This window comes from Cajanus cajan, chromosome 2 (assembly GCF_000230855.2).
Source record: "Cajanus cajan strain Asha chromosome 2, NIPB_CcT2T_4, whole genome shotgun sequence".
Classification (NCBI taxonomy): Eukaryota; Viridiplantae; Streptophyta; class Magnoliopsida; order Fabales; family Fabaceae; genus Cajanus; species Cajanus cajan.
This window is the reverse complement of record NC_138518.1, coordinates 79,841,898-79,866,186: the sequence shown is the minus strand read 5'-3', so window position 1 is coordinate 79,866,186 and position 24,289 is coordinate 79,841,898. Positions and strand designations below refer to the sequence as shown.

The following is a 24,289-nucleotide window of genomic DNA, read 5'->3' as shown; positions in this document are numbered from 1 at the left end:
CTTTATTTTAAATATTTAATAATTTTTATACACATTAAATTAATTTTTAAATTTTGTTATTAATTTTTATATATGTTAAAATATTATCTATTATATTTAATTATAATAATTACATTAATTTTTTAAATTGTCAAATAAAATAAAATATAAATAAAAAATTATAAAACTATAGGTTGTTATTTATAAGATCCTTCTATTAGAACAAAAATTGTAATATATAATATATATATATATATATATTAACAAAAATTTTAATATATATATATATATATATATATATATAGTGTGCGTTGACTAAACGATGTGACATGATAGATCTATTTAAATTAAAATAAAACCTTAATAAATTATAAAAAATTACCATTAGAGATACTCTAATAATACCACATAATTACTTATAAGAAAAAGAAGAAAACAAATTAAAACCTATATTTAAAATAACTTATTTAAATTTATTTTATGAAGTCTAGGAGAGTTTATAAAAATCTCAATTCATAAGACTTTTTACCTATATTTTTATAAGTTTTCTAAGATGGCTTATAAGAATAGTAATAAAATATTCACTTTCAAATCTCAAAAGATTGAATATAAAGAATATACTTATTTTCTATTTATTCGCAAATTATTATTTTTTTTCATTTTTACGAACAAATTAATATAAATATTTTTTTTCATATCATTATCATTATAATTCCTACATATTAAAGAAGTAAATATGAAAAAAAAAAACTTTCACAAATTAATTTATAAATTAATTTCTAATTTTAATTTATCAAAACATCTACTTTTTTTCTTTCATAAATACTTATATAGAAAATTTATCAAAACATATTATAAATATCTCACACTTTAGCAGTTCGCAAATTTATCTTTACGAAAAAATTAGGTCAATTGCATCTCGGAATTCAAGACAACAAACTTCTAGACTAAAAAAATATTCAAAAATATAATATCAGACAAAATTTTCTCAGGATTGACCTCAACATAATTAAGATATATTTTTCCTTAATAAATAGAATTTGAATATTATTAAAGTAAAAGAAAATCTATTTTAATTTTCATAAAAGTCTAAAATTATTTTATTAATTTTATAAAAACTTCACATCATAATATGTTTTAGTTCTACGAAGAACAAAAACCAAACTCAAGTTGTCATGAGATGCAAGTCCATTCCTTCCCTATTGCACTCTTCACAACTTTTTTTTTTTTTTTTTTAATTTCTTTTTTGATACATTCATAAAACCATTTCATTATCATGTGCGTCGTCTACCACAATTTTGCGAAGCTGACAACGACATTTGTTTTTAAGAATAAGGCAGAGAAAGCGACCTTGACATGTGTGCCAGATAATATATCAGCCCAATGAAAGAGCTTTTCTAACAGAAAATGCCAAATCCCCAACTCTTTTATCGACTAATCAAACCTATAACTACTTATTTAATTCAAAGAAATGCAAAGTCACTTAGTGCATGCAGGACAACAAATGTTTTTTTTTTAATTATGGAAAAATAATATATATTGGGTAGTCCCCACTAATTTTAGTCTTCAATTGTCTTGATAGTTGATAACCATGCTTTATATAAAATCATATTATATATAAAAATTAGAAATCATTCACATGAAAAAAATAATTTTAATTATGACAACATGTAAGCATAAAAAATATTTTTATTTAATAATATTATCATATTATTAACTATATCTAATAATACCTAAAATGTCAAATTTAATTATCAAATAATACATGACAAGACGGTATTAGAAGACAATAGCAAAATCTATTTTATACTAATAATATATATAAATTAATGTTTTTTTATAAATAATAGCAAATTAGGTTAAGGATACTAGTTAAGAAATAAAAATTAAAAAATTAGAAAGCTATGACGAAAAAGTATTACGACTAATATACCTTCACATGTAAAAAATATTTTCATGTCATAAGAGCATAATAAACCCCTCCCCTTCATGAAGGAAAGTTTAGAAATATCTGGTAAGTAGTATTTGAGAATCAATTTTGAAGGAAAATATTTCGTTTTTTTTAATAAATATTATACCAAGTAATATTCCCACTTACAAATTCACACGAATGAGAAATATACTGCAAAGCAAAAAGCCCCATTAATGTTTCATGAAATATTCAAGGCTACACCAAAGTTAGAGTCTATGCACTCTTCGTTGACCATCATACTATTTAGACTCCATTTTTTAGTTTGGATTTAAATTTATTTTCTTCTATTACACACGATAAAGTATAAACATTAAATTGCCAGAATAGGAACAATTATTCTTCCTATTTCCTCTTTTAAAAAAAAAATCTTCAACTATATATAATTACATGTCGACTTGAATCATATTCAGTCCTCGTTAACAAATAATGATGTTAATAAATTATCTAACTTATAATTTTGGATCTTCTAAATTGTCAACATTGAAATCGATCATTTATAATAATTTATCTCCATTAAGTGCTAATAATGAGCATTTTTTAAATTATATTTCCAAGTCTTTACCAATTATTAAGCTCTATTTGGTTGGAGCAAATAAAGGAAACTTTTAAAATTTCTAGGAAGTTGGAGGAAAATGGCACATAATGAAAAGAAATTGAAAGTCAACAAATGAAATAAAATGGAAGATGTCACTCTACCATCTAATTCTTTGAGGAGTTTGATGAAGGAAAATTTTACTAATTCAAGTTATTTGCAAATGCATGATGTGAAATTGAGTCTAATCACACCTTATAAATTTTATATATAGCATAAAGAATATTCTTTTATATATATATATATATATATATATATATATATATATATTCTATTTTGATTATAGCACTAATGGATGTATGATTTCTAATATCCTCACAGTTTTCTTCAACACTTCTTCTTTTGAGATGCTTCCAAACATAGGAGAACTTATGGATTAAAAATACAATGAGGAGTTAATCACATGGGCCATGGGCCTTGGTTGGGGGATGTTTCTATTTTAGTTTCATGCATAGACCCAATAAATAAATGGGAAGTAGGTGCCTAGAGGTAGAGCACTCCCACACCAAGACGAAGTCATCTCTACCTAAACTAATCCTAAATAAACAAACGTTTAATGTGCATTAATTTTATATTTCCCTGACATTGTGCTTGTTCAATTATGGGCTATGTGGGTGTTTAGATAATATTGTCTAATCATTTGGATAAATTGTTCTTTATCAACTCATCACACCCATTAAACAATTGAAACGTCAGTTTAGATAATTATAAACGAAATTTATTTTTAAAAAAAACGAAGATGTTATATCTGTAAACATGTTTTCTCTGCTTTATTTTTCTTATTCAATCAAAGCATAATAGTAAGATTTGATTAAAAAAGATAATATTCACTTACATGAGAATATAATGGCACCCAAGATATAATTTATAGCATTAAATCAATTGAGTCAAGTCTGGCAAAGAGCATGTAAAACTTGCATCATTGACCTACAAACCTTTATTTTCTAGACATGTCATAATTAATATTGGACAATGTCAATCTATATTAAAACAATATGTGTCAAGTCACGAATAAAATTTCAAAACCTAATACAAGTATAAGACTACTACAACTCATGAAGTTTTTAATACAAGTATAAGATTAAATTATAAAATAAAAATAAAAAAAATACCCGTAAGTCATAAGCTCATGGCCGAATTTTGTTATAGGCAAAAGATAATTTATAGATATAAAAGTGACGGTTAACAGCATATTTCCTCTTGATCTTTGGAGAAAGCTTTACCATTAATACTTTATCAACATAGAGTGTAGCATTGGGATGGGATGTAGTATTTTTAGTCTGGAACGAACTTACAGTTAGTGAAGATAATTTATTTAAAATAATAATAAAAAATTATATATCTATATGTGTGTGTGTAAATTAAGACATAAATATTATATAAAAATACTTATTAAAAATTAAAAGTGAATTAAAAAAAGACCAAAATAGAAGAAATAAATCAACAAAAAGAGTAAATTACAATTGTTGGGCCTCGTGTACTTTATGCTTTCCTTTTTTGATGTCGGCTTTATGGCAAGTCCGTATCTCTATTAAAATGGGCAAAAAAAATTTTATTTTTAAATTTTTACATGGTCCAATAATCAAATATCAGTTTGACCCTTTTTTTTAGCTCCATAAATGTCGATTAAACCCTTGAAAAGCTGTATTCAATCAGGCCTTGATCTCATACAAGAAAAAAAGGCCTCGAGAGAAAGAGGATGAGGTATCAAATATTTAGTATTCAATGCTCGAGATGCATTTTTCCACGAAGCTTTGAAGCAAGGGAAGAACAAGCCACGAGAAGTAGGGTTCAACCTATAAGTTTGTTGGCAAATTAACACCAGGTTGAATGGTGAATTGTTCGAGTTATTTGATGGCATTAGGATTGGGCTTATAGTGAATTATTCGAGTTATTTGTTAAGTAAAACGAATTTAAATTTCATTACTGTTATTGTAAATAATTTTTTGCAATTTCGTGTGTAATGGTCAAACTTTTTATAAAGCAAATAAACTCCGTTATTAATAAAATATTACTGATTAATATTTACATGTATAAACTTTAAAATATTAATATATAATAGAATGTGAATTTATTTTCTTATTCATAATTGAAATTATTTATTGTACTCTTGTTTACATTATAAGAGTCAAATTTTATATTAATTGTTTGGGCATTTGTTATTATGAAAATTTTCAATTTTTTAAGAATTTGAAGTTGAGAATGTTAATTTATAATGTGATTTATTATTTAAGAAATACTATTACTTAGAAACATTTCTTAAGAATATTTTTTCTTCTTTTGTTCCTTATAATAAACTATAATTATGAAAGAAACAATAGTTTTTTTTATAAGATACTTTATAATTTTTATAAGCATTGATTTTATTTTTTATTATAGCTGGATAGCATGAGAATAAGTTTCTTATAGTTGGATAGAATAAGTTTCTTATAGTGGGACAATGAAAAGAAAATTTGATAAATAAATGTTCTCTCACCTTTTGAACTCTTCAATTGTCATTTATTATCAATTATATTAGCACTGGTATATAAACATTGATTTAAAGTAATACCTACACGTCTCATGAAAATTTTAATAATATGTAAAAAAAGTAAAATTGGTATATCATAGTTTTGTTTTATAAACTCAATAAAATCAACTAACATAACTATTTATACTAATATATGTAATGAAGTTTAAAGCGTTTTACAATAAAAACGAAAGAAAGTACATAATTTTTTACTAAATTATTTCTATAGAAAGATGAGAATCTTAAGTTTTTTTTAAATAAAAAGGAAAATTTTACTCCATTAATATTTCACTCTCTTTATTTGCTAATTTAATAAAATAAAAATATTTTATCGTCAAATAGCACGTATAAATAATTTTAAAAATATTTATCATCGACTAAAATATTCCTTATAATCATAATTTTTATGATTCTTAATTCTAAAAAGATTATAATACGATTTTACTGGAAAGCAACTCATCTTTCATGAGAACAATTCTTGTTGGATATAAACAATTTATGAGTTTCACATATTTTTAATGATGCGTAATATATTAAGCACAAATAAAAAAGTAAGGTTCCTTCAAAATACTTTTAAAAGCTTAGTCACCAAGTATATTGACTTGACTACCTGAAGCTTTCTTCCTCTGTCGATAAGTTGTTTTTTTGCTTCTTAAAAGAATGGTTCTATGTTGGTTTCGAAATTAGTCTAAATTTCTAATAATATTAATGATGGAGAGTGAAAATTTTAAGAAATGGATCCCAATAGGTAATTGAATATATCTTAACTCTTTGAGAAGTCTACTATCATATGAGAGGGTAAAGTAGAGAGGTGGGATGATTAAAGTTTATTAAATCACAGTCATGAATGGAGCTATTAAGTGCTGCTATAAAAAAAAGGGGGGGGGGGGGGGTCTTAATAAAGAGAGAATATACCACTCCAAATGAAAGGGAGAGTCTTTTAATGGAGGGAGTTTTCTCATGTTTATTAAAATAATTATAATTTTATTTGAAATGATGAATATTTGTGGCATAGACGTAGACAAGAAATGTTGAGCAAGCTATATTTGTGTCCTTGGCTATTTTTGTATAGGGTGTAACTTGGTGTTTTTATCCTTTGATTTTCATTGATGCGTGGAAGGGACTTTGTTTTTTTTCGGACACATTCGAGTGATTTAGTTTAGACCATTATAGTTGTTTGATTTTTTTGAAATGAGCATTGTTACAGCTGCCGAAAATAGAAACGAAAACGTTCTGAATGATTGAAAAATTATTATTTTTTAATAAATTTATTATAAAATTATTATTTTTTAATAAATTTATTAAAAAATAATAAATTTTCAATTATTTGGATAATTTTTTGGCTCGGTTTCGGAGGATACATTATTTTCCTTTTGAAATATTTGCATGTCAGTGGTTAAGGTGAGGGTCTACGTGTTGAACGAAGCTCTCAAGAGCATGTACAATGTTCAGAAAAAGACTAAAGTGTCAAGTCATGATTAATTGGGCATCTTCCAAAGTCTTCATCAGTTATTGAATTCCTTTTAAGTGGTGCGGATGGACGGTATACAGCGTAAATATCCAATTTGATCTTTAAAAATGATAAAGGTGGTTGATAATTTCATAAAAGATTTTCTTTTATGAAATTTGACTCTTTAAATTTTAATTTTGTTGTACAAGTTAGTCTTGTTATATTTAATTATTAACATTGTTAATATTATAATTAGTTAATAGTTAATTATCATATTAATATTTTTTTTTCCAGTTGATATATAACGGTTATAAATTAAGGTTTAGGGTTTAGATACATAGTTACATAAAATTTAATTTTTAATTTAATTTAAAAATGATTGAATTGACGTTTAAATAACGTAGTTCTTCCCATTTAGTCTAATTATTGTATTTTATTTTACTCGCGAAACTAATATATGTGAAACGGAAAACTCATTTTTATAGGATAAGAATTTGAGACATTATTAAAGATGAATGCTAGCTAACAATGTTAGAGTAATAGAGGATAAGTGAAAAAGGAAAAATTTATCTAGGTTTCTAATTATTCGTGAAACCCTCGACAAAATTCATCGAAACAGAAAAGATCATTATCACTAAACTTTTCTTCACTTCTACCAAGAGTTTTGAATTTTATTAAACATAGTAAAAATATTCATATTTGAATTACACATTTTAGCTTGAGATCTTTCAAAACAATTGTTCATTTTACTAAATTCCAAATTCAATAATTTAGGATTAACAATCTTAAACATATAACCAAAATAAACAAAGAAATTAATAATGACTAAAATAGAAAAATTTAACTATAAAAAATTCCAACAAAACCTAATAACAACCTTCTATTTTAACTAGATCAAAAAACTTAAATGAGACTTTTTAAAATTAATAATAATATATTTTAATAAAAAATAAAAATATTTTTTGAAAGCATAATTATATTTGTATATCTTTTAGAGATAAAAATTTTTAAGTAAATTTTTAATAACGTAAAAAGTGGCTTTTTTTAGTTAAGGAATCTTTAAAAATTATATAAATGTTAATATAAAATGTTTCTTTTGAATATGGCCGACCCATAAATTCCATGCGTTTCGCAGCTTAAGACGGTCAAAGACGAAATAACATACCCACAACTCTTCCTATTCAAGCTAGAGTCGCACATCATTGAAGAAAGCCCCTAAAATCGTTGTTGCCAAACATACATTGGAACCAGTATTTCGATTGAAAAAACTGTGCTAAATAACTTTGAATAGCAAGCAGCATTATCATCTTTCAGTTCCCTCAGGGGCATCCCAAAAAAAACGCAGAATAGTTATTATCCTCCAAAGCAGGTTGATTCAGATCATAATAGAGTCGGCGGAAACAGATGATGAGGCAAATGTACACATATACTTGCAGGTACTCTATACACACCGAATTCTCAAAAATGTACAGGTAAAATCTCAGGTGAGCATATGCATATTGATTGAAATTTGAAGCTAAAAAACTGATGCGAAACAATCTTACAACCAAAAAACCCAGATTGGAACACTATTGATTTTCACGATGGCTGTCATCATTCAACTCTAGATCGTTCTTGCAGTTCTCTCTCAAATCTTTTAGTGTTCCAAAGCTTGATTCCTGAAAGCAAAATCAAATCATTAAATGCGTTGGGGGGGAAAATTAACATAGCATTCAATCAAATCATTCAAACTGAGAAGTAAACCTTCACGAGTCACAACATAGCATAGCAATAACTAAATAGATATTGCCAAAAATATTAACAAATGGCTATTACAGAAGCTGACTATACTAAAAATAGTTGAGCCCAAAAAGAAAATAAAGAATGAGAAAAACAATAAATTGGCCAATCAAGCTAACTAGAAAATGAGGAAGATATATAACATTGTGTGATACATGTCCCATGTATAGAACTTATTAATAACTAACGATTAACAAATTAGCCAATCAAGCTAACTAGCACTCTAAACCTCGAACGCTGGCCACCATATGCAACAAAAAGTTAAAATTTAGATAGCCGAAAGATCCAGATCAGCATGCACTCTCCATAAAAGAAAATGGATAGTGCAAAAACAAAGAAAATTCAATTCAGAAACAGAAATGGCGATGGAAGTTAACATTTCCAGTAGGACCGAAATACAAAGTCTAGGCAAGTGATAGCATTGAAACTCACAAGCTGGCTACTTTCTTGAGCATAAATATTTTGCATTTGAACAAAGAGAGACTTCCACTGATTCACAAGGGACAATTCTAACTTTGATGACTCCTCACTTTGGTGCTGGCCACGCACGACCGTATCCTCTAATCCAGAAATTTTCTGAATGATCGTTTTCACTTCTTTCTGACTCTTCTTTATAGCTAGCAAAAAGGAAGAGCGCTTTTAAAAAAAAAATGAAGCTAAGTGGCAGCAGAAAAATACTATGATACTAGAATGTAGCAAGACAAAAACCATAAAATCATCTGTAGAAGTAGAACTTACCACTTAACCTTCCCTTGGCATCCTGGTAATGGAGATCCGACCAGATATAAGCAGCTAGTGACCAACATAAGCAACACCCATTTATTACATGCTAAGAGAAAACACAAATTTCCCATAACAAAAAGAAAGAAAGAAAAAGCTTAGATACAACTACTTAAGTATTACTGATATTGTTTTTCAATCAGAATTTAAAGTTTCACCTCAATAATCTTGATCTTTGATGCAAATCTTTATTATGGTAAAATTTGGATAGAAGAATAGTACTTATAGAATTGCATTTAAGTTCTGTGAATAACATTATAACAAAAATGCAACAATTAAACGTGTACCCACCTTTGGAGCAAAAGTTACAAGTGCAAGATTTGATATCCACAGCATCAGTAGCGGAATTCGCACCACCGTCACCCTTATGTACCGAGCACGGTTTCAGTCCTAGAAATTGAGAATCATGAGAGGCAGAGATTGTTGGCATTTGCACTGTCCCACACTTGGGTGATCCCAAATTATCAACAGCACAAACATCTTTGTCGCCACTTTCAACAGCACGATCAGTTGGGACTATTTCTTCACCATTCTCTCCAAATTTAAAATTCTCCAATAACAAGGCATTCTGCTCCTCCCTTCCCTCGTTGGGTTTCTGAGAAGCATCATCGCAAAACGGCAACAAAATTGGGCGTTTTTCTTTCGCTTGTAACGAGACAGTGTCCTCGTTGTTAAGGTGAGCCGGTGCTCCGAATTGCAATTGGCTCTTGTTTTTAGCTAAACTTTCTACCCCAAAGCACGTTTGCTTTGCGAACAGCGAGGCCCCACCGTCGTCGCCGGAAACTAAAGAAAACGGCCTTTTCGCCGGACGATTCGTGACGTCGGCCAGATGGGGACGGGGTTTGAACATCCCATCTTTGCTTCCCATGGAAAATTTGATTTTGCAAATGTTTAACTGAATCGGAAAAATGTTAATCAGAAAACAAAAAGGAATCGGCGAATTTGCGGATTTGAAACCCTAAGTTCACCGGCTTCGGATGTAGCAATTATTAGTAGGCGGAATAAAGGAACGAAAATAAGCAGAAATAATATAGAGAAGAAAAAAGAAATGGTTAAGATGAATTGACCTTATGGATTTGGGAGAGTGAGTGAATGAGTTGTGAAAGAGCAGGAGGAAAGAATGAAGGGCGGGTAAAAGCGGGTTTTCAACTTTGAATTGTGAGCCTTTCGAAAAATACGGCGCGGCAAATGGCAATCTCAGCTCCAGGCCCACATCGGCCCAATTCGACAGGCGCGGCGCAGGAGGGCTATATCTGCTACTGGTAACCACGTGACTCTGTCAACCTTTTCATTTTCTCATTCTTATTTATTCTAATTATAAAAATAATCTATAATTTATAAAATTTTTAACTTATTAGGATCTACCTGCTAACAAGGTTTAAGATAAAATGAATATAATTTTAGGTATAAATCACGAAATTATCATTATAATTTTGATGAATAAAATATATTATTAAATTTTTAATTTTTTATATTTATATTTTTATTAATTTATTTGAAATCTTTTTTTATCTCTTTAATTAATAATAATAAATAAATATTTTTTTTATTTTAAAATAACCCTGTTATAAAATATTTAAATATTAAGAAAAATATTTTCTATGGTGTATAAGTGTACTCTTTTGGTCTCGTGATAAGTATCATGTTAAACAAAAAAAGTTTCAAATAGTTGTGTTAATTTTTTAATGTAGTTTTAATTATCTTTTTTGCATTTATACATCTCATAACAATATTTGAAAAATAGTTGTTGTATTGCATTATTTATAATTAAAAAAATTAATTATAAGATTAATTCTATAAAATAAAAAAAAATTTATCTATTCTATCAAACCTATAAGGTTTCTATATACAGATTAAGGAATACAATAAATGTATAACTTTTTTATATAATTTTATTAAGATAACTCACTCTGCAAATAAATGCATTATTTTTAATTGTGGTGGTTAAATAATTTATTAAAGGATAAAATAAGAAAAAAATTAATTAATATTATATTAAAAAGTAAAATCATAATTCTTTTTGGGACATTTTTCAAAAAACAAAACTTAGATACAAATTTTTAGGTATGATTGATGTTGTTCTTCAATCAAAATTAGAGTTTTATGAAGTTTTAATTGAATATAAATACTTATTACCCATGTATGTTGATCATTTTGGCAAATGTATCAAATCACGTGTAATGTTTTTGAGATAAGATTTTCTCTCAAATAAACTTATGCAATATATGACAATTATAATTCAATACATTATACTATAGCTCAACCGAATAAAATTTTAGTTTGTTGATGTTGGTTTTTGCATAAATAAACTTAAACACAATAAAGCGATGCAATTAAATGTAAAAATGTTTTTGGAAATTTTATCAAATAGTTGACACCAAAATATTAAGAGAATTTAATGGAAAGGACCATTGAGATTGAATTTTACTAGTTCACCATTATGTATTAGTTTAATAAAGGGTTTTCAATAATATTTTACACCATTACTCAACATTATCAATGGAATCTCCAAACTGTTGTCCCTTAGTAGCTTGAAATCATGTATTTCACCCAAATCACCCATCATTCAACTAAATTGAGAGAAATATAAGTATCATAAGCATGGATATATATAAAATGTCCATTGAACTCATTTTTGTCCTTAAACAAAATATTCAATGGGTCTCTCTTGGCTCGTACATAACTCAAGAAGCATTTCTCAATGACTATTTAAGTAAAATCATAAACTCAAGGTAATAATAATCAATAGAGCATTAAGAGAAAAACAAAACACTAAATAATGGAATAAAAACATCGATCAATGAAGCAAAGTTAATAGATGAGGTTCATCTAGTTATACTTAATTCCAATGAAAGAAAAACTAGCTACTCATAGTCATGGGAAACACAAAAATTGAAGAAGAAATGGCAAAGATGAAGAACTGAAGCTCTAGGATTCTTCCGGTCATTAGGGGTCTTGCCAACAATGTATTCAATGATGTTCTCAAATCCCCCAGTTTGTCTAAAAAAGAATCTTCTCTTTGTCTCAAATATCCAACTGTCCACTAATTTCCACTCAAATACCACAATGTCTCGCTGAGTGAGGAAACATCTCATTTGCTTATAAGGGTTTCTCACTTAACGTCTATGTCTCGCTCAACAAGAGAAAACTTCTATGACTTTGTTTTCCCATTTGACAATTTCACTCAACGACTAGATTGACTCACAAAGCAAAAATTCAAGTGAGTCACTCCTTTTCTTTTTATTGATCATTAAGTGTTGGAGCCCACCACGTTCTTCATTCTCATTTTTCTACAAAAAGAGTTTCACTCATGATATTTTGTCTAGAACTTCTAAGGGTTTACAAGAACTGCAAAACCAACTAATTCATGCTAAAAAAGGTTGACATTACTATAAATAAGGGAAAAGAAAGATAATTGTTGTGATTTACACACTTCAGGTTAAGTAAATCACTCAATTATCAAGATAAAACTTTAAATTTAATTAGAGAATAACACTAATCATAAGAATTATAACTAAATATTGTCCTTTTCTAAATTTTAAAATTGTTGTCATTATACGACGAAAGAGGTACCTATTAGTTTTTTTTTCTTGTATGTATAAAATAATGTAGGAGTTTAGTTATTTTGTGACAAAAAGAAGTACCATTTATATTAATAATTATGAGATATTATATGAAACATCATCACTACCATTATCACCATCATTGACACTCGCCAATGGTGGAGGCAACAATGATGATACAATGACGATGGTAATGATAATGATGATTCAAATAGCACTAATGTCAACAACAACAATAAAGGCAATTGTGATGGTGGTAATATGCGGTAACTTAATTTATAATTTTTTAATTTAAGTTATTTATTATAATTTTAGGGTTGAAATTAAGTATTATCATTCTTAGATAAAAATGACTTCTCATAATACATAATTTTCCCTCTTTCACACACGTGTACGCAAACACATATATATTGTCATGGTAATATTATTAATAAAAATTTTATAATTTTTCACAAGAATGACTTTTATAATGAAAATAAATTAAAATATTTGTCATCCATTCTTAAAAATACGATCAAATGAATATTTAATATTTTTAATTAATATTTCACAATTTTTTTAGATTGTACTTCCATCTTTATTCAAGACACGAGTTTAACTTGTAATAGTATATATGTAATAGTATTTTTATATTGCAGAAGTTATCGTTTTGAAAAATTTTCAATTAAAGTAGCAAACAAATTTTCATCTTTAGTATTACTAGTTAAAAATACAATAACTTGAAATATATTGTTCAAATTTAAGAACTTGAAAAAGACGTTAACTTATGATAAGTTCTATACAAATAAATATCATTTAAGAGGGCATAAAACTAAATTAATTACTTATTAAAAGAAAAATTAAACAAATTTTAAATTTGTTTTACAATATATTCAAATTTTATCATTTATGTTATTCTTTTTATTAATTTATTATGTTTTAAAATTGATTATTTTTTAGATCTAATGATATATATTTTTTACATGTCAAATTTAATTTACAAAATCTCATTTATAATTTTTGAAAATTTCAAAAGTCATTATTTATTTCTATAAATTTGAGATATTTTTTTTCTAAGACCGGTCAGCATGTTTTATATTATTATCGATTACTTGTATAAAAAGTGAATCAAAAGAAAGACGCTGGAAGGCGCGCCGGAAAAATGATCTGACAAATTTGGAGCCTATCCACAGCCGCCACGAGTGATCAAATCCACATTATGAAAACGACCCTTAGCAATGCCGTATCGCCAACACCAAACTCCCCCTTATATCAACCACAACACCGACTTCCTTTGCTTCCACTCTAATTCGGAAAAAAAAAATGCAAACTCCAAACTCCAAATCCAATGCGGAATCGGCCTCGGAAGCCGAGAGGCGAATCCGGAGGCTGAGTCTGCACCTAAGCCCCGTGGTGGGCGTGGCGGCGAAGCAGTTGGAGATGGCAACTTGCGGTCGCGGGAAGCTGAGCGTGGACACGTCATCTCTGTCGAGTTACATGCGGGGGAAACACCGAGACGTTCAGGAGAAGGTGTTCGCTTACTTTAACGCGAATCCGCATCTTCAAACGCCCGTTGAGATCTCGAAGGACGAGCATCGCGACCTTTGCATGAAGCAGTTAATTGGACTTGTCAGAGAAGCAGGGATTCGACCCCTCCGTTACGTCGCCCACGAACCCTCCAAGTACTTCGCAATATTGGAAGCCGTTGGCAGCGTTGACATGTCGCTTGGTATCAAGATGGGAGTCCAGTATAGGTACCTAACCTATTAACTTTACCACTAAACATGAAACGAATAAACTTGACCATGTACACAAAAAAAATCTGAATTGGAATTTCACTTCAATAATGATAATAATAATATGCGTATTAAAGCATTTCATTGATTGCTCCAAGATCAGTATCAGTATAACACGTATATATCTAAGTTTTGTCCAAAATGAAATTGAAGGAAATAAAAAGCCTTAGACCCTTAAATTAATAAATGTCGCATTAAGTATTTGAAATATCAAATAACTTTCTAAGTTTAATTACTTACTGTCATTTTAGTCTCTGAATATATGTTAATGTATTATCATTTGAGTTACATGATTTTTTTTATTTTTGAATTTTTGATTAATATGATTGATTTGCAACATTCAGGATTTATTTGACATTTTATTAGTTTAAGGGATTAATATGATACTATCTTTTAATTTTAAGGACTAAACTGAGTATTTACTTTAACTGAATTTACTACTTTCTAATTTTCACATATGTTATGTTAACTACTTTTGTGGTGTTCAGTCTTTGGGGTGGTTCTGTTATCAATTTGGGGACCAAGAAGCATCAGGATAAGTACTTTGATGGGATCGATAACTTGGACTACCCTGGTTGTTTTGCTATGACCGAGCTTCACCATGGTAATTTTTTTTCTTGTTACATGTTGAAGTTGTTGACTATTGTAATTGTATATTTCTTGGTTTTCATCTTATCCTTATTGATACTTGTAATTCGTAGTAAAGAAATGTATGCAGCAGGGTAGAGAGGCTTGATTGATTTGAGAAATTGTTTTCTACTTTTATGAAAAATTATAAAACTTGTTTACAAAGATTTATAGTACTGAAATTTAAGTAAGGGTTTGCAAGGAAAATGTGAAAAACCGGGGTTTTGTTGTTTTCTTGGATAAATCTCTAAACATAAATGATGCATGGGCACCTAGTGTAGTAGTGGTAATACACACAGAGAGAGAGAGAGAGAGAGAATTATAAATGTGATAGTACTATTATGTGAGAAGAGAGAAATAGAGAAAAAATGAGAGGTGTCAATGAAGTGTTTACACTGTAACAGGTGTTCATACTAAAACGTCATATCAAACCAAACGGTAAATGTAAGATATTGCCATCAGAAATACTAACAGCAGTTTCCATTGATGTTCAATTTCCAGCGAAGTAACTGAAGTCTATAACCAACAACTTGCTTCCTTTATTAGATTGTTTTCCATTCCCAACTTACCCCCGAGTTTGGGGGTTTTGAGAGTCTTTTTTTCCTGGGATTTTTATCTCGTGTCTTCCACTCAAACATGCTCCCACATAGCATTTCCCCAGCTGCACATTTCTAAACTGATTTTTTTTTTCTTTGTGCCTAAAAGGTTCAAATGTGCAGGGTCTCCAAACTGTAGCCACCTTTGATCCAATCACTGATGAATTTATCATTGATACACCAAATGATGGTGCCATCAAATGGTGGATTGGCAATGCTGCAGTGCATGGAAAGTTTGCCACAGTTTTTGCTAGGTTGAAATTACCCACTTATGACACAAAAGGAGTTTCTGATATGGGTGTCCATGCTTTCATAGTTCCAATAAGGGATATGGAGACCCATCAACCACTTCCTGGAATTGAGATACATGATTGTGGTCATAAAGTTGGCCTCAATGGTGTGGATAATGGAGCATTGAGATTCCGCTCTGTTAGAATTCCTAGAGACAATCTTCTAAACCGTTTCGGAGATGTCTCCCGTGATGGAAAGTACACAAGTAGCCTTCCTACAGTAAATAAGCGATTTGCTGCTACTCTAGGGGAACTTGTTGGTGGTAGGGTTGGCCTTGCATATTCTTCAGTGAGTGTCCTGAAGGTTGCTTCCACAATTGCCATCAGATATTCTCTACTTCGCCAGCAATTTGGACCTCCAAACCAACCCGAAGTCAGTATTCTTGACTACCAGTCTCAACAGCATAAGCTTATGCCAATGCTGGCTTCAACTTATGCTTTTCATTTTGCAACCACAAATTTAGTGGAGAAATACTCTCAAATGAAAAAAAGTCACGACGAAGAATTAGTTGCAGATGTCCATGCTCTTTCAGCAGGTCTAAAGGCTTATGTAACAGCGTATACTGCAAAGTCACTCAGCATCTGTAGGGAAGCTTGTGGAGGCCATGGTTATGCTGCGGTAAATCGATTTGGTATTTTGAGGAATGATCATGACATTTTTCAGACATTTGAAGGAGACAACACAGTTCTGCTTCAACAGGTTTTTTTGCAAAAGTCCAATTATATCCCTTCTCATATAATAACCAATCTACCTTTATAACCAGGCTGTTGGTAGGTTTTAATCAGATAACCATGATGATATAGGAAAGAAGGGCCTCAGAATTCAATTGTTTAAAAATCTGTCTGTGTTCTCTGCTTCCCTTATAAAAAATATGTTTGCATTCTTCTGAGCCATGGAGTAGCTACTACTGTTTTGGTTCAAAATACTTTGGTTTGAAATACTGTTTGCTAAAGTAGCTAGCGACTGTCTGCAACTGGTTAGCTGTTACTTTGGTTCAAAATACTTCTTTAACCTTGTTCTGTCATTTGCATTTTTCTGATATTAACTTTAAGTAAAGCTTCTTTAGATCTTGCTTTTGTTAGTCTACAAATGAAATGGCAAAGTATTCTGTTAAAAGAATCCATTAAATTATTTGATGGCTGGTGCACTGATATTTTAGCATCCTCGCTTTCATAGAGATAAGACAATGTTGAATCATGGAAAACCAAACCCTTCCCTTGTTTGATGTCAACTGTAGCTTTACTGCTTTTTAGTCTATGCATAATTGTTTTGTTTGGTATTATTATTATTCTTGTAATGGAAGCAAGTTAAGTAATAGGTTTGGATTTTTTCCTTTACAAATGAAGGTTGCTGCCGATCTTTTGAAACAATACAAGGGGAAGTTCAAAGGAGGAGCTTTTGCAGTGACATGGAGCTACTTGAGAGAATCCATGAATACTTATCTGTCACAGCCAAATCCGGTTACTGCTCGATGGGAAGGTGAAGACCATTTACGAGATCCTAAATTTCAACTGGATGCCTTCAGAGTAAGTTTTATCTTTATTCCTTGACTAATGACTAAAAATAATATATGCTGACATGAATAAATCAACAATTTATTCTGATTTTCACTCTACAGTACCGAACGTCTAGATTACTTCAAAGTGTTGCTGTACGACTTCAAAAGCATTCTAAATCTCTTGGGGACTTTGGTGCATGGAATAGATGTTTAAACCACCTTTTGACACTTGCAGAGTCACATATTGAGTCAGTCATCCTTGCTAAATTCATTGAAGCCGTGGAGAGGTGCTTCGTAGTTCTTAGTATTTGTACATCTTTATTTGCATAATTTTAAAATTTTATCCAATTTTAACTTGACCTATCTATGCATCAGCTGTCCCGACCCAAGCTCACAAGCTGCTCTGAAACTCGTCTGTGATCTTTATGCTCTGGATCGAATATGGAATGACATTGGAACCTACCGAAATGTTGACTATGTGGCTCCTAATAAAGCTAAGGTAAAGAAATTAATGCACAAGTGAATACAAAAAATTAATGAGCTGTTTCTAGCTTTCCTAACACCTCACAGAAATCTTTAATTACCAATGGGTTAACAACTACCACAAGGGACCGATCTAAAAAAGCCAAGAATAGCTAGTAAAAACCAGGACGAGATAATAGGTCTGCGACGGACAATTATGATGGATTTCATAAAAGTTTTGGACCTTAGGTAAATGAAGTTTTTATCCAAGGGACAATGTCACTCATTATTTAGCTACGTAAGCATATTCTTTACACTATTTATTCCTCTCGACAAAACGTATTGATTATGAGCATGAGTTGGCTTTTGAAAATATTGGTTTTGGCAATCACTTTTTAGTTGTAAGAAGAAAACAGTAGTACCGAGTTTGTCTGAGATGAGGATGCATAATTGGATAAGCTTGGATCTTTCTTTTTTATGCATTATTATAATCTTTTCATTATTGAATATTGAAAATTTTCGATTTGACAGGCAATCCACAAGCTCACGGAGTATCTTAGTTTCCAAGTGAGGAATATTGCAAGGGAACTTGTTGATGCATTTGATCTTCCGGATCATGTTACACGTGCCCCTATTGCCATGCGGTCACAAGCTTACTCACAATACACACAATATGTGGGATTTTAATAAAAGGGGTCGCAAGGAAAATTGATATGTATTCGGGGGAATTAACCTGAGAGATTATTCTCTTAGTTCTGTTAAAATTGCAGTATACGAGGTTGCACCTGTCCGAAAAAATCACACTCGGCCAGAACCATAAATGAATAATGATGTAATTATGTTTCAGTTTTAAGATTATTGGTGGAAAAGAAAAATAGTTTGTGTGAAAATATATCATGTATACCAAGTTTTTTTTTTTTTTTTTTGAAGCCACGAGGTATTCTTTAACATTGATCGGAAACTATATGCTCAGCTTCGGCATATAAAGGAATAATAGTATTAATTTCGTGGCAGCAGTTTATTACATATATTATTTTCTTGCAATGAAATCTAACATTGGCCACAAAAGTAATTAGAAAATAATCAATTAGCCTTTGCTGCTCTCAAGGTTGTAAAACTCTGGAGTTTACATAAAATCGAGAAGCTTCTCTAGATTAAATACAATAATAATTCAATATTTCAACTTTATTATCGAGTAAGATTAAATTACATTAATAATCAAATTATATATAGACTTATAAAATATAAGTTCTTAAAATGAAAATATTTCAAGAGTTAGATTTCTTTAAATCATAATAAAACTCTTATGTATGGATTTAACTTCAAATTTGTTAACCTACTTAACCTAAGAGCTTACAAGAGTTCACGCGAATTTCAAGAATTTGTTCGACTTTATCCAAAACAATTTCAGAGTTAACTTGTTTTCTCTATCTAAGATTTAAGAGTAGTTTACAAGTTAACGCTAGAGAACCTTGGATGCTGTCGTGCCAATGGACACTGTTTTAACGCCCACATATACGTTCAGAAAACTAAAAATGGTTGACAGTGACATTGTCTCCAACAAACCACCAGTGAAGTAAGATTATACTAACAAAGTAAGACGGTCTTTGCTAGTCATCACATAACACATCCATTTACTGACACCACATTTTTCATCTTATAAATTTCTTTTTCCACCAAGGACCACGACCATGTGTTTGTAGTTTTTTTTTGGGGGTGGGGTGGGGGTGTTTCACAAATAAATCAACGCCAAGCATGCACAACAGAAATTTCATATACTCGAAGATTAAAAATTTTCACCCCTGATAGTTCTGCAATTATGATACGCAGTTCGAGCTGCTTCACTTTTTTGCTTGATATCTTCATACATCTTCAATGAAGCTTCAGAAAATTTGGTCAGTCGATCAAGAACCTTTGTTAACCTTGCATGTATGCAGCTCAAATTCGTGGATTCGTCATCTTCATTGTCTTCATTAGTTTTACTCTCAGTTTCAGCAGTACTTTCATTGACAGAATTCTGTTTCTTGAGAAGATGGTCATTCTGCTGCTCCGTCCGCAGGTGAAGATCAGACAAAAAGTTTTTGATTGCCTGACTTAATTCCTCAGAGGGTAAAGCTTTGATCCCAGCAGACCAGTCACGGCAAAGAACAAATATAGGCGGTGCCAGAACTCGGCGCGGGGAGAATGGCCTTCTGCTCTTGGAACGCTCCCTTGGTTGCAGTATACAGTTTTGCAGCCACGCGTTGAGAGCTTCCACATATGATGTGAGGCTGTTCATCCAGTTAGCAAAACTCAGACCAAAGAACTCAACTTCTTCTAGCAGCCGATTCATTATCTCTCGGCACCCATCTCCCTGTGAGGCTCCTGTTGAGCTCCTTGAATGATATGCCAAGGAGATGGTGATGTACTGTGCATGATGACATTCAAGCATAGCCTTCCACATCCGGATCAATCTGCACAACCAATAGTTCCATTAGTCAATAGTAGTAATAGGTTTATAGCTTTGACACTCAACTAGGAAGGAATAGTTGTAAAGCTTCAAGGTAACAAGAACAAAAATATAAAACCCAGAATCCCTCACTTACCCTTCTGTTAATTCCAGAAGTTGTGGGAGCAACTCTTCATCCCTCATTCTCTCAATTCTTTTAGATATTGAATCGACGGAATATATAGCCACTCTTAACCGTGAATGCAGATCCTTCACAACTGATCGGGTCTTGTCAATCACATGAGTGCCTTGATCTTTTGCAAATTGATGCCTAAGCTGGTGACATTTTCGATCATAGTCCTTCCTGATGGATTCACTAGCCTACAGATAGCCCAATAGACGGTCAAAAGGATCAAGGATTGAAAACACAAAGTTGGAGATGCAAATGCAATACATTTAACCATACAAATTGATAATAAAAGAATACCTTGAGTCCCTTCTAAAGGAATTAAAATTGGAGAGAACGGAATAATTGCATATTATAGGTAGATATTTTTGACTTTTAAGTTTTTCTTTTCCATAAGTAACAGTTATTTGTGTCCTGTGCCCATCCGTTCAAGTAACTTAAGAGGTATCACTTACTTTAAATTATTATTGACAAATTGCATGAAAGCCTCCAGAGCTTGAATTAAAGTATAGAGGTATTGAAGGTAAATTCCACTAAGATTTGATCAAAATGGAGTGTGCAGTAAATCAATGCAAGAAAAGTTTAGTCAACCTCATTTTATTTTTTACTCCAGATTCCCTATGAATAATGAATGAAAAAATAAAGCCTGAAACTACTTCTTTAGTATCAAGTATTCTCTACAACACCGTAAGATAGATAACAAATTAGCCTTAATGCAAATAAGCACTACAAATGAACACAGTTGGTTGTGCATTTTCAAAGTCGATAAGGCATTGGTTGCCCAAGGAATAATAGTTTTTCATACATCTTATACCCATTCAAGATTTATGATTTCAATGTGGCAACTACTATAGGAAAATGTCCAACGAACTCAGATCGTGATTGACTGGATATTCTGAACATAATAGATATCAATGGCTTAATATGTAAATTAGCATACTCAGATATCAGGCAATGACAGGTTCATTCATTTAAAACATGGTTTAATTTAAATACTTCAATGTTTTCATCATAAACCCTTTACTTTTTTAATTTAAATGCTAATTGAGATACCTTTACTTCATCGTAGAGTTTTCGTTCCCATGCATATAGTCTGTCAAGGGTGGATGAATGGCTTCCAGCAATCATACAGGACTCTTCAACAAAGTCACTTCCACTGTCGTCAATATTTTCCTTTGTTTTTGCCGCCAAAGCATTCCTGGATGAGGATGATCGAGAAGATGTTGTCCTTTTCCAACTAATAATTTTTTGAGCAGGTTCTGCACAAAAAGGTGACAAATTAGTCCATCCTAAATATTCATCTTTCAAGAAACATAGCTTTGATCAGCAAACAAAATAGTGACCTCGTAGTTGAATGTTAGAGAGTAAAGACTAACCAAGAAAAAAAGTTTAGAAATATTGACACCCCGTAGCTCTAGCTAAAGAACTTACAGGTAGACCAAACTACATCAAATACAAAACAACAACATATACCTCTATATTTCCAAACTCATTACACCGTAAAAGCTTATGTCCGCATAGCTCACCTTTACTGTACTGCTAACCATTATTTATTAACCAAACGAAAACTCCAACCTCATGATACCAGCTTAAAGTTTTAAGCTTGTGCCATGTCCAGAACAGTTTCATTTCATTTGTCAAAAAATGGAGAATCAAACAAGAGCTAATGAAATATTAGAAATCTTCAAGAGTAACAAGCCTAATTCAAAGAATCAAGGATGTAATATTTAATGGTAAATCTATCATTCAGATTAAATTAGTTAGTAACCAATGGCTATTTAAAGAATTCAAGCAACTTACCCTGGAAAACAGGTGAAGCCTTTCCACCACAACATACAGGCTGGAAAGTCGACAACAAAGCCATGGTAGAAGACTTTCCTATAAGTAGAAGTCAGAAGCAGATTAGTAGTAATGCTTGAAAAAAGACTAACCAGCTTTAAGTTGCGTTATTACATACAAAATTCACATGAAGTTTAGCATCTGGAAAAAAGAATCTGGTTTCAAGCAATTACCTTTTGCCTCAGAATATCCAACCTTGATTTTATTTGCCTCTAACAACCTCAAGACCTCCCTACCAGATTCAGAAGCTCGAACGAACCTATGCTCTATATCCTTTATGCTAGAGAGAAAATCTTTAGCTCTGTGAGTAATGTACTCTGAAGGATCCTCTCTTTCTGTGCACACATTCTTCCCAGCCATGTTCTTCTCCCTCTTTGAACTGGATCTTCCACCAACACCCTTTACATCACTTACAGCATTTGCCAACTCTAGTTCTCTCACTTCTCCATCAACCATTTGTTTGCCACCTTCAACTCCTCTAGAAAAAGTTGAGTGATCAACACAGTGTGCATAAGAATTGCCACACTCATTTCCCATTGCAGCACTACTGAAGTTTCCACCAAACTTCTCATCCAGGTTGGGCTGCATCATGCTATGCCCATCTGAACCAACATTGAACCACTGATCACCCTTTTCATCATCATTACACCCTCTGGACTCGCTACAATGCACTGCAAATCTGAAGCTCTCACTGTCCTCCCCAGGGTCAAAGAAGTCCCAAGATGCACCCGACTCATGAGGAGGTGGTGGAGGAGGAGGCATTGGAACCACCGTGGATTCATCCTCCAAATAGTTGTTGTTGCCATAAGCATTGATCTTAACAGTGACAGCAGAATTACCCCCTGATCTCATGTAACTAAGAGTGGTGGCCACAGGTGGCGAACGAGGACTCTCATTGTGAAAAGGTGACTCCGAAACCTCAACCTCAGCAACATGTGAAGGTGATGATGGAGAAGGGTAACTAGTTTGAGATGGGGTTTTGTCAGATATAGACAGAGATGACTCCATCACTACCTCAGCCTCAGCATACCTGCGGAGAGCAATGCCAACATTTCGAAGAGATTGAATGTACGAAACGTGTGCAGCAGCTAAAGCATATCTTGAATCAATAGCCACCTTGATGAACCGCTTTCTTTCCCTGCACAAACTCAAAGCCTCATTTTTTTCTGCTCTTGAGTTCGTAGCACCCATTTCCCCCCTTTTACAAAATTACATCCATTCACCAAGTATTCATAGAAAAGACTCTATTTTTATACCCCTCGCTCCACCCCATTACTGTTTCTTCAGAGCTTCACATTCACAAAATCACACACAACATCCCAAGAGGAAAGCTAAAATGTCATAAAACCTTAAAGTTGACAGCTGGAAAAGCAAAACCTCCTTGGTCAAAATGTGAACTTTATTGTGGAGAACAGAGCTACAGTAGCCACCCAAGTTGCATGGTGATGCAGTGAAAAATGAGAGACTTTAGGTTAGTAGGAAAGGGACAAGACCCTTTGTTAGAGCTAGGTAGGGAAAAGAAACACAATTGGTGGTGGTGAGTTATTGAGTTGGTATCACGGAGAACAAAGAGGGAAAGGGGAAGCAATAAGGGTAGGTAAACGCCATGAAATCAAAGGCATCAATAAGCGTAAAAGTGTGGTTATGATTTAAGAGTGTGTGTATGGAATGGCCTTGTTACAGAGATTCTGCGGCAATGAGCGTTGTGCAGAGATGGAAAAAAGGTGCAAAGAGAGAAACAAACAAAAAAAACGTGAACCGCTTCCAGTGATTCTGAAGCAGTTACTACTTACTTACTATACTGGTGAACCTCGTTTTGTGTGTTAGCTTTTACTTTTTTTCTCCGTTATGCAATATCCATCGTTGATAGCAGTGACTAATCTCCTCGCTAAGTTAGAAGTAGCTTAAAGAATGGGATAGTTGACTCCAAAATTTAACGGGACTGATGCAGGATTCGAACTT

At 31.6% G+C, this 24,289-nt stretch overlaps 3 protein-coding genes across 4 annotated transcripts; 1 reads left to right on the top strand and 2 right to left on the bottom strand.

The window, feature by feature from the left end:
* Positions 1-7,577: 7,577 nt before the first annotated feature.
* LOC109816370 (DNA-directed RNA polymerase subunit beta) lies at positions 7,578-10,314 on the bottom strand. 2 transcript variants are annotated; one of them, XM_020381359.3, is made up of 5 exons: positions 10,129-10,314; positions 9,353-9,956; positions 9,020-9,073; positions 8,714-8,898; positions 7,578-8,160 (listed from the first exon to the last, which is right to left on the bottom strand). In XM_020381359.3, exons 2-5 carry the CDS (start codon positions 9,927-9,929, stop codon positions 8,071-8,073), a joined length of 906 nt encoding a protein of 301 aa, XP_020236948.1. In that variant the 5' UTR covers positions 9,930-9,956; positions 10,129-10,314; the 3' UTR covers positions 7,578-8,070. The 2 variants fall into 2 exon arrangements, with proteins under 2 accessions (XP_020236948.1, XP_082925383.1); XM_083069257.1 differs by having other exon boundaries at positions 9,353-10,314.
* Positions 10,315-13,767: 3,453 nt separating this feature from the next.
* ACX2 (acyl-CoA oxidase 2) lies at positions 13,768-18,763 on the top strand. Its single transcript, XM_020381338.3, has 7 exons — positions 13,768-14,357; positions 14,888-15,003; positions 15,732-16,612; positions 17,260-17,439; positions 17,532-17,698; positions 17,787-17,910; positions 18,405-18,763. The coding sequence occupies exons 1-7, from the start codon at positions 13,927-13,929 to the stop codon at positions 18,558-18,560; spliced, it is 2,055 nt and encodes a 684-aa protein (XP_020236927.1). The 5' UTR covers positions 13,768-13,926; the 3' UTR covers positions 18,561-18,763.
* Positions 18,764-19,389: 626 nt separating this feature from the next.
* LOC109816361 (uncharacterized) lies at positions 19,390-24,200 on the bottom strand. Its single transcript, XM_020381344.3, has 5 exons — positions 22,501-24,200; positions 22,289-22,366; positions 21,542-21,747; positions 20,459-20,682; positions 19,390-20,326 (listed from the first exon to the last, which is right to left on the bottom strand). Exons 1-5 carry the CDS (start codon positions 23,516-23,518, stop codon positions 19,660-19,662), a joined length of 2,193 nt encoding a protein of 730 aa, XP_020236933.1. The 5' UTR covers positions 23,519-24,200; the 3' UTR covers positions 19,390-19,659.
* Positions 24,201-24,289: the final 89 nt, after the last annotated feature.

Coding starts and splice junctions, on each gene's coding strand:
- ACX2 (XM_020381338.3), top strand. CDS start 13,927: ATGCAAACTCCAAACTCCAAATCCAATGCGGAATCGGCCTCGGAAGCC. Junction 14,358..14,887: donor AAGATGGGAGTCCAGTATAG/GTACCTAACCTA, acceptor TGTGGTGTTCAG/TCTTTGGGGTGGTTCTGTTA. Junction 17,699..17,786: donor TTCATTGAAGCCGTGGAGAG/GTGCTTCGTAGT, acceptor TCTATGCATCAG/CTGTCCCGACCCAAGCTCAC.
- LOC109816361 (XM_020381344.3), bottom strand. CDS start 23,518: ATGGGTGCTACGAACTCAAGAGCAGAAAAAAATGAGGCTTTGAGTTTG. Junction 22,367..22,500: donor TGGATATTCTGAGGCAAAAG/GTAATTGCTTGA, acceptor TTCTACTTATAG/GAAAGTCTTCTACCATGGCT. Junction 21,748..22,288: donor GGCTTCACCTGTTTTCCAGG/GTAAGTTGCTTG, acceptor CTTTTTGTGCAG/AACCTGCTCAAAAAATTATT.
- LOC109816370 (XM_083069257.1), bottom strand. CDS start 9,929: ATGGGAAGCAAAGATGGGATGTTCAAACCCCGTCCCCATCTGGCCGAC. Junction 9,074..9,352: donor TTGTAACTTTTGCTCCAAAG/GTGGGTACACGT, acceptor GTTGGTCACTAG/CTGCTTATATCTGGTCGGAT. Junction 8,161..8,713: donor CTCAAGAAAGTAGCCAGCTT/GTGAGTTTCAAT, acceptor TTTTGCTTTCAG/GAATCAAGCTTTGGAACACT.